General features: G+C 41.3%; 1 protein-coding gene across 1 annotated transcript in view; it reads left to right on the top strand.

Annotated features, from left to right (window-relative positions):
- Positions 1 to 10,702, top strand: part of FAM120C (family with sequence similarity 120 member C) — a gene marked incomplete at both ends in the record, with an annotated part of 135,475 nt that continues 124,773 nt past the window's right edge. The window contains one exon of the mRNA XM_079727059.1: positions 1 to 696. Within this exon, the coding sequence (XP_079583185.1) occupies positions 1 to 696 (696 nt within the window). The remainder of the gene's footprint in view (positions 697 to 10,702) is intronic.

The following is a 10,702-nucleotide window of genomic DNA, read 5'->3' as shown; positions in this document are numbered from 1 at the left end:
ATGGGCGTCCAGGGCTTCCAAGAGTTCCTGGAGAAGCGCTGTCCCGGGGCTGTTGTGCCCGTGGACCTCCTCAAACTCGCGCGTACCGTCTCGCGCCAGCAGCAGCAGCAGCAGCAGCATCGCCCGCTGCCGCCCACGGCAGCCCTAGCGCCCGGGGCTCCACGCGCCGCCAGGGGCTCCGCGCCTCTGCAACCGCCGCTCGCGCCCGCTGCCTTGGGTGCCTACTCCGGAGGCGCGGGGCCGACTCGGCACCATCACCCCGCTCACCACTTCCACCATCACGGCCAGGCGCACCCCGGGCTGCACCCGCCGCCGCCGCCGTCGCCCCCTCCGCTGCCCGGGGCCCGGGTGCTGGTGGATGCGGGCTCAGCGCTGCCTCGGCTTTATGGCGGCTACCAGACGGATTGGGTGTGTGGCGGCCAATGGAACGCCATGCTGGGCTACTTGTCAGCGCTATGTCAGGCTTGTGCCTATCCCGGCGGCGACGGCTTGGAGCTGGTGGTCATGTTCCCCGGGGGCCTGGGCAAGGACCGGCTGGCCGAGTGGGGCCGTCGGTGCCAGGCCGAGCGGCAGACAGCGCAACTGATCGTGGGACACGTGGGCAACAAGGGCACCCCTCCTCCACGGGCCTGGTTCCTGCCACCGGCCTGCCTGAGCCACTGCGTGAGGCTAGCGCTCATCCGCTTCCGGGTCAAGGTGAGGGAGGGGCCGGATCTTAAATAATACGCCCCACACCTATTCCCTCCCAACTAAACACCTAACCACCCACCCACTTACCTGTTTCCCATCCACCCACTCAGCGCCCAGTCAGCTAACCCACTTGTCTAACTACCCTCGATCATTGTATCCATCTACCCAACCCTTCATTCCACGCCCTACCGATTCGCTCACCTGCATAACCACATCTCTACCCATGTCATCCCAATAACCCCCTTTATCCAACTGGCCTATCCCTAGGCTTTAGCAGAATTTCTTTTGTAGCCCCATCTTTCTCCTGCTGTCTTCTGCCTCAAGGTGAAATGCCATTTTCCAGATTTTTCCAGTTGACATCTCTCTTCTATGTCCTTTTCCAACCTTGCAGCAAATCAGTTAAACGTGTTAATTGAACACCTTTCTTCTACAGCTTTTCCCCGAATTTTGCACCAGTGCTTCTTTTGCACCCATCTGTTCATTGAACCTTTTTCATTTCAACATGTTTCTACCTCATCCTTCCTTAGCCTAAACAAACGAAGAAACAAACCCACTGGTTCAGTCACTTTTCAACAAGTATTAACCCACTAAGGGTAAGGGGTTTAAAAGACATGTGAGACATGGTTCCTGCCCTTGGAAAATCAAATATATCAAATATATACACAGGAAACATTTATTTAATGGTATAAATGTGTATGTGATTATGCTTTATGGTACAGATTGGTACCTGTTTTATGTGTGTGGGGGAATATCTGTGGGCTAAAATGGTCAGAGGAGGCTTCCTTGAAGAAGTTGGACCTCACCTGGGTCTTCAAGGATGAATTGGATTTGAATTGGTTACAAGTTTGGGAAGAGGCTTATTTAAGCAGGAGAAAGAAAATGAACAGAAGCAAACGGGAATATCAAGCATGTGAGGCCCCATGGGCAGTTCAGTCTAATCTCTGCATGTAGTTGGTCACTGCATATGGGGCCTGGAGAACAGCTTGGCAGCAACCCCAGTTCTTGGCACAACTGCTATTGCTCTGTTGCTTTTCCATACTCTTGGGTTTCAAATTCCTACGTGTAGGGAATAGCAAGGCTTGAGAAGTAAAGGAGGTGGGCAGGAAGAAGAAAAAGAAAAGCAGTACAGGGTTGGGTAGGACAAAACCACAAACCCATTCCCCAACCAAGGCTCTTGGGGATGTGTGCACAGTCAGAAGATAGGATATGGAATTGTGGGAATCATAAACGAAAGAAATGGTGCTGGGTGGAGTAATGAGGAAAAAAATCTCAGCTGAGAGACTGAAAGACCTGCATAAAGAAACTCACAGTGGTCATAGAGCTTGTGACTAGAGTCCAGTCATGCTAGACTCCTTGTGCCCAGCATCTAATCTGTGCCTAGGCCGGGTAATTATAGCTGTTTTTAATAATTTTTTTAAAAAATTCAATCACGATCTATCTCAAACATACAAAGTAGGAGAAAAAATATGTCAGACACTCATTGGCTTGCCTTCCTGACTGAGCATTTTCCAGTAGATTCTTCTTTTATGGTCGTTCTTTCCACTTTGTTTTCACTGCTACCACTCGAGCTTTAAGGACTTTTTACCTCATTGTCATTAACTTGGTTGCCGGCAACAGTGACTAACATTGATGGAATGCTTACTATGTGCCAGCTGCTAATCTGTGTGCTTTAACAACAACAACAAAAATTATCTCATTTGATCCTCACGATAACCTGTGAAGCAGTATTAGCCATTTTTCAAATGAGGAAACTGAGGCACAGGAGGTTTAGAAACTTGCCCAAAGTCACCCGGCAATAAATGGCAGAGCTGGGATTCTGGGAGTCATGCCCAGGCAATCTGGCTCCAAAGCTCATGCTCTTAACAACGGTGCTCTAAGATGAATCTTTCTAAAGTGCCAGTGTGATTAAATCATTCCCACACTGGACTAAAATCTTCCTTGGCTCCTGGGTAAAGACAGGTCTGGGCTATTCATTTATATTATTTATTGAGTGCCTGCTATAGGCTAAGTACTATACTGGTTGCTGAGGATTCAGAGTGAAGTAAGGGGATCCCTGCCCTCACGGAGGTCAGAGTTTAGTAAAAGAGACAGACTGAAAACAAGAGTTGCAGATACCGTGAGCTAATTGCTAATGATGAAAAATGTGGTCCCTGTAGGGGGCATTGGTTAATTCTGGGTGAGGCGTGAAAGTTGGGGGAGGTTTCACAGATTGGTACTGAGCCTTGAGGAGGGCTGGGAAGGATGGTTCAGAGTGGACAAGGATGTGGAGATGTAAAATGGCCTACTGTGAGCTCTGAATAGATTTTGATTGGAGGTTGGCAGGAATTGAACACTGAGTATGGGTTTGGATTTTTCCAGCTTTTTTGTTCATACACCTCATCAGTGAAAAGTTTTGAGAAGCAACCCTAATACGGCCTACTAAGATTCTTCATTACACATAGTCTCATTTTTAAAATCCCAGCAGTTCATAAAAAAATAAGATGGATTGATAGGTGATAAAGCAAATGTAGTAAAAATGGTAAAATCTCAGTCGTGACTTTTCTAATGTTCACTGTAAAACTATTTCAACTTTGCTATATGTTTAAAGTTTTTCTTAATAAAATGTTGGGGGGAAAATTTCCCAGCAGCCCTCTTCAGTCATGAGTACCACCGTTTGTGAAATACATGTCTTGTTCCCCATGCTAGATTATAAACAAACTCTTTAATCTTTTCATAATCTCCATAATAACTAGTATATTTTAGGTGCAGGATACATTTTTTTCCCTGAATGAAAGGGTTAGTGATCTTAGAATGCATTGTAGGAGTGACTTTTTAAAAGTGTGTAGTGTGGCTCTTAACATAGTGGATTTAAGACTGGCTCCAAAAGTGCATATGTAAAGTATCTGTAGATGTTATCAGTGAGTGAAGTTTTCTCTCCAGGTTCTGGTCAGTGATTGTTGTTGTTGTTGCTGTTGGAGTGATGGAGAACTTCCTGGTTTGTAACACAGACTTGAAAGGTATTGGTTAATAACTCATTGTGGTTTGCCTTTTCAGAGGAGTGTTCCACTATCTTGAAGATAGCAGGTTTTCACTTGAATGATCTGCATGCCTACCATATCTTTTGATTGAAATGCTAGTGCTTCAGAGCAAAACCCACTAGTGTTTTTCTCCTCCCCTTGATTCTGTTCTTGAGACTAGGTCACAGGATGGGCCTTTATTCCCACTCTCATTTTCATTTGTGATAGAGAAATAGAGATGGAGGGATTACATAAAAAGATAAATTGCTGGGCTGTCTCTTTAGCTTTAGACAGTTTAGGACTTCCCATGAAAATAGTCAGGGTATATAACGGATGAATTTTGTCATTTGATTTGTTTCATTTGTACATTCTGCAAACCTTTGTAAGTTATCATTGCCAGTAGCAGAAAAATTAAGTAAAACCACAAATTGCTACCTGATCTCTTCCTAAGGGTCTCACAGCAACCCTAAAGCAGTTTTAGAATGTGGTTTGAAAGATGATGTGGGGTGGTTAATGGGATGAATACTTTGTTTTAATGGTTAAATATATATATTAGTAAAAAAGATAATCAACGTATGAAACCCGCAGTTTCACAGCTATAACTCTTTAGAACGAGGCCAGTTAAAGCAGTAAGTTGATTTAAAGAAAAGTATTAAGGTTCAGTACTTGGATGTGGCAGAAATCATGTTGATGGTAAATGAATAAGCAAAGTTTGAGAAGGCTGACCAACAGCTGATGCCATTTTGTGCTTTCGTTCTCTAGAATACAGTATAGCAGTGGCTGCCGTGCCTCCTGATTATTTACTTATCCTCAGTCATTGACACATCCTGAAACGTTAGTGACTCTTCTAGATGCTCTAGTGGTAGGAAAAATTATCATAATAGTAATTAGGTCTTTTTCTTGAGCACCAAGTTGTATATAAAGTGCTTTTTAAATAGCTTGTTTAATCCTCATAAGCTTGCAAGAATGTGTGATATTCTTCCCATTTAACAGTTGAATAACAGGTGCAAAGAAGTGAAATGATTTTTCTTTGGTCTGGACATTAGTAAATGGTGGGTAAAAATCTGTTCTGGATCTGTATTGCTCAAAGTCTCTTTCCACAGTTTCACCACACAGTTCCCTTTCTGTACATTCTTATGTAAGATTGTATACTTTTACTGGCCAGATAATATGCATAGATGCATGAAGAAAAATAATAATAAGTAGATTTATTGAGCACTTAGTTTGTGCCAGCATTGCTAAATGTACAATACTGCCAGTACAAGGCAAATGTGTAAGCTCAGTGCCAAGTGAGTGAGTCATATAGTGGTATTATAGGAATTCAAAAGTAGCAATCTCTTTCTTCTCTGCATTTTAAGTCTCTCCCTCTCTGGTTTCTTTCACTTATAAGTACGTAAGCGTATACAAATAACCTTTAAAAAACAAAAACTTCCCCTTTACTTTGTAATTTCCTTAAGCCATTATCCTTATCCCTGTTCTTCCCTTTTAACCATTATTCTTGAAAAAAGAAGACTGTATTAATTCCTATTCCCTAGCCTGTTGCAACTTGATATGTGATGTCACCATTCTGAAGGCACCAAAACCATTTCCATTCTTACCCTTTATTGGTCCTCTATGAGATAATTGACATGAGCCATCCTTTCCTTGAATTTCCTTTCTTGGATTCCATAATGCAGCTCACTTCTGATTCTCCGTTATAAGTCTCTAGTTCTTTCTCCTCCTCTTACTGCTTCCTTAAGCATTGGTGCTCTCAAGACTTCTGTCCTAGTTATATTCTTCTACATTCATTTCCTGAGCAATCTCATCCATTATTATGGCTTTAAATATTAACTGTATTCTGATTATTCCTATAGCTCTTTCTCTACCCCTAACCTCTCTCATGAGCTTTTGACACATCTTTTCAGCTTTCTACTACTCGATGTCTTATAGGTCACTCATACTAAAAAATATCCAGGATGGAATTCATTATTTTCCCCCAAAACTTGATCTATTTTTGGTGTTCTCTTTTTCTATGGATGTCGTCTTTCATCCATTTCAAGCCAGAAACCATGGAGTTCTTCTCAATTTTTCACTCTCCTGTCACTTCCCACATCCACTCGGTCACTAGATCCTGTCACCTCTACCTCAGAAATGTCTACTGAGTCCAGCTACTTACACCCCCATTGCTCTAGTTCAGGCTGCCATCATTTCTTATCTGAGCCGTGAAAATTGCCTCAACTTGTTCCTTTACCACTCTCTGGACCATAGTCCATTTTCTACATTGCTGTCAGAGATACTTTGAAAACCAAAGTTGACTTTTGTCTGTGCCTGAAGATACCCACTGGCTACCTTTTGCCTACCGTACTAAGCCCAGACTTGTCAGCATGGCAGACAATGCCATTCACAGTCTGATCCCAAACTCTCTCCAGCCTTACTTGGTGCTTACCTTTGCCCACACCTGTTCCAACCATTGGAATGTCCCAACCATTCTGAACTTTTCTGGCTTCCTAGACATACCATGTCCTCTCACATAGTGCTTTTCTTATTTTACTCTCACCATTGTGTAGCCAATTCCTACTTATTCCTGCTCAAAAGTTATCACTATGAAGTCTTTCCCAGCCAAGGTAAATGATGCCTTCCCTTGTGCTACCAGAGTGTTCTTTTTATTTTTACCTCTCATATTTTTTTCTCTCATAATATTTTCATATCGCATTATAATTCTCTTTTTTCCCCTATGCTATGTATTACATCCCCAGAACTTACTTATCTTATGACTGGAAGTTTGTTTGTGATTATCTTTTAATTGAGTTCCAAGAGGGCAGAGATTTTGCTCTAGGGCTTGACACATTATATACAATAATGGTTGTTGAAAGAGAAAGGCAGATAAGGAAGAATTTAGAACCAGTGTTCTATAATGTTATAGTTTTATTCCACGTAAATTAACTTGATTCCAAATGGAATTGCCAAACTCTGTTAAGTAAAAGTAAGTTTTGTAGCTGCTTCACAATGCATTTATAGAATAAATTCCCCCTTGGTGTTAGTAATAATAGCTACCATATGGGCTAGGTACCTCACATTATGTCAGATTCATTATGTCATTTAATCATCACAACCACCCTTCAGGATATGTATTAATCTACGTTTTTTATAGCTAAAATAAAAACAGGCTCAGCATAGTCACTGGCCCAAGGTTGCACTGCTGGAATGTGGTTGAGCCAAGATATGAACCTAAATATATTTGACATCAAAATTCTTCATCTTTAACATCTCTCAAAACAGTATAGTTGCATTTTAATAACACTTTCCAGAACACTTTTCTTATATTTAGTTTGTATAGCATAATGGCTAAGAACAGACCTTGGAGCCAGACTGCCTGGGTTTAAATCCTTGTTCTTTTACTTACTAGTTATATAAATGTGAGCAAGTTAACCTCTCTCTGCCTCAGTTTTCTCGTGTGGAAGAGGAGGATAGTAATAATAGCTACATCACAGACTTTATTGTGAGTATTAAATGATTTAATATAAGTACAGTGCTTAGAACATTATATACCACATAGTAAATGCCATATAAATGCCAGCTACAGTTACTTTGACCAAAATATCTTGTGTGCCAAGTACATTGGACATGGACATTTCACTCATGCCTTAAGCTTGGCATGGCATGTAGGGTACTTCTTGATCTGCCTGCCATTCTCTTATCAAGACAATGAAAGCTTTTCAGCATTTTTTGAACACCTACTCTTGCCAGACCCTGTGCTAAGTACTATGAACAATGGAATTCATTCATTAAACAAATGTTTAATGGGCTCCTACTGTGCACTAGGCACAGTTCAATATTGAGAAGATAAAGCAGTGACCAAAACAGACAGGTTTCTGACCTCATGAAGTTTATATTCTAGTGGGAAAGACAGACAATAAACAAGATAAAAAGACAAAATATATAGTATTTTAGGTAGTGTAGTAAGTGCTGTACAGAAGAATGAAGTAGGAAAGTGAGATAAGGGAGTGTTGCGGTCAGGTGGGTACTCTAACCCTCCAGCAGCTCATAGTCTAGTAGGGGAGACAAGTAAGAAAATACTAACAATAATAGCCCGGAGTATCTTTTCTCTGGCTCTTGTAATAGGCCCAAGGACATAGTGGAAGTGGCAGAACCACAGTTTGCATTTCAGAAACCAAAACCTTTGTGCTTTCATCTGTACCACAAAGAAAATCCCAAAGGTTATGGCAGGGATGGCAAACTGACAGCCCATAGCCCCACACATTTTTTTAAAAGAACTTCATTGATTTTCATTGTTCAATAGTGCTCATCAGAATCTAAAGTCAAATAGTGGGTTTGGGTTGAATATTAAGGCATCATCTAGTTGAATGATTTTTCATTTCCTTCTATCATTTAACTTGCATTTTACAAACGCCTTTCTTTTTTAACAAATATGAATTTGTTGCCAACATTTTAAAAATTGTGAAACGTTACCAAGGATTCTGACTTTCCAACCACTCTTGAAATATCAGATCCTCTCACAACACTGGTTGCCCCCTTTTGCCAAGCCACATGGTCTTCATTTATTGGAGTCTCTACCGATCCATGGTGTCTCCCTGACACAGTGACCAAGTGCCACTTGCCTTTCATGATAACCATCTTCTACATGGCTCCAAGTGATTCCCGCCTCCTGGTATTCACACTCTTGTTTAATCTACCCCCACCCCCTGTGTGTGGGCGGGACGTAGTGACTTGCTTTTAATGAACAGACTACAGCAAAAGTGATGAGATGTCACTTCCAAGATTAGGTTATAAGGAACTGCGGCTTCCATCTTGTTTGTTCTCTCTCTCTCTCTCTCTCTCTCTCTCTCTCTCTCTGGCATTTCTTGCTTGATCACTCTGATGAAGCAAGCTGCTGTGTTGTGGGCTCCTTCTGGAGAGGCCCATGTGACAAGTAATTGAGGGAAGCCTCTGACCAACAACCAGTGAGGAACTGAGGCCCTCAGTCCAACAGCCCACAAGGAACTGAATCCTGCCAACAGCCACGTGAGTGAGCTTGGAAGTGGATCCTTCCCCAGCCAAGCCTTGAGATGACTGCAGCCCCAGCTGACACCTTGATTGTAGCCTGTGAGAGACCCTGAGCCAAAGAACCCCGTTAAGCCACGCTCACAGATAATATGAGAAAATAAATGCTTTTTAAGCCACTAAGTTTTGGGGGTAATTGGTTATACAGAAATAGATAACTAAGACACCACTGATTGTTGTGCTTGTACTTTTTTATAGTAGTTTTGAAGAATATGAAATATTTCTTGTGCCCATATCTGTGAAAAGTGAAAAAAAGAAAAATTATCTATACAGGAAGGTCATATATTTAAAGGAAAGTCAAAGGGAGCCTATTTCCTAGTAGAAGTGATGAGTATTCCTCTATATCTAAATAAAATGTGTTTGTTGAAAGACTACAATTTAAGACACCATTTAAAAATAAACCATTGGGCTTCCCTGGTGGCGCAGTGGTTGAGAGTCCGCCTGCCGATGCAGGGGATACGGGTTCATGCCCCGGTCTGGGAAGATCCCACATGCCGCGGAGAGGCTAGACCCGTGAGCCATGGCCGCTGGGCCTGTGCGTCCGGAGCCTGTGCTCCGCAATGGGGGAGGCCACAACAGTGAGAGGCCCGCGTACAGCAAAAAAAAAAAAAAAAAAAAAAAAACCATTGTAAGAAATATGACCAGTATACAAGAATGATGAGTGCTGAAACAAAAAGAACTTTAAAAAGGGCTTGGAATTTCAATAGGTTGTTTTTGAATACAGACAGAATTAAGTAATACTGCCATGAAATGCAATTATATATTACATGAAAAAATTGCCAGGGCTTGAAAGTCTTTTGTAGGTAGTCGTTTAAGAAAAGAGTGTTGAGTACAGCAGAATTTACATTATAAACAAGCATTTGCAAAGGTAGTAGATACTGTTGCTCAGGATGTTAAAGATTGGTGGCTGAACATTTTTGTGACATTGTGTCAAGAAGTTAAATTGTAAAGTTTTAGATTACAACTGGTACAGCAGATATAAACACTATGCATTTAAAGGTGCACTTAGCTTAGCTATGTGTCTAGCCAGTAGTTCTCAAAGTATGGTCTCTAATCAACAGCACTGTACCACCTGGAAACTTGTTATAAATGCAGATTCTCAGGCCTTACCCCAGACCTACTGGAGATGAGGCTTGTTAATTTGTTTTAATAAGCCCTCCAACTGATTCTGATACACCCTAAAGTTTAAGAACCTCCGCACCTAGAATTTTGATGCAGTCTAACTCTTTTGGACTTGCCTCTGATGGGTACATCTAGAAATACCTGGATTTTGTATGTTGAGAAAAGCCTTGAAATTTTTAGTATAGATTGGTCAAAATTAGTGGATATGACTACAGATGGTGCTTCTGCAATAGTGTTACTGTTGGACTTAGGAAACTTCAGTTTTTTTCAGAAACACTTTACAAAGACTTAAAGCTGTTCATTGTATCACTCCTTAGGATTCCACTTTTTGTGCAAAAATGTTCAAAATGAATCATGTCAAGAACTGGTAATTAACACTGTGCTTTGCACCAAGCATAGTTGAATACTTTGCTTGGTGAATTATTAGATTCATGTCATGGAAATCTTCCCTATTATGGAGATTAATTGACCTAGTTGAGGTATGGTATTGAAGATACTGGAAAAAATTACTTATTTGGCATCCAAAAGGCATCCAGCACACCATCAAAGACTGAAATAATATATATTTGACCTGTTTGGTTGACATTACAATTCACTTTGAATAAAAACAAGGTTGTTCAGAAATACCTTCCAAATGTGTGGTTGTATTTGCTCATTCCTAGCAAAATTATGCCTTTGGGAAACTAATTTGGCAGGAGATAGACTGCTTGACTTTGCTGAAACTGGTTTCCAAGAAATGAATGTGATGGCCTGAATTACATTCCCCCAATTGTGGAGTTGTCTATTGAATTCCAGAAAAGGTTTTCTGACATTATATTCTTTGAAAATGAATTAATGTGATAGTTCAGTTAACC

This window comes from Hyperoodon ampullatus, assembly GCF_949752795.1.
Source record: "Hyperoodon ampullatus genome assembly, chromosome: X".
Taxonomy (NCBI): domain Eukaryota; kingdom Metazoa; phylum Chordata; class Mammalia; order Artiodactyla; family Ziphiidae; genus Hyperoodon; species Hyperoodon ampullatus.
This window is presented reverse-complemented; position numbering and strand designations above follow the sequence as displayed.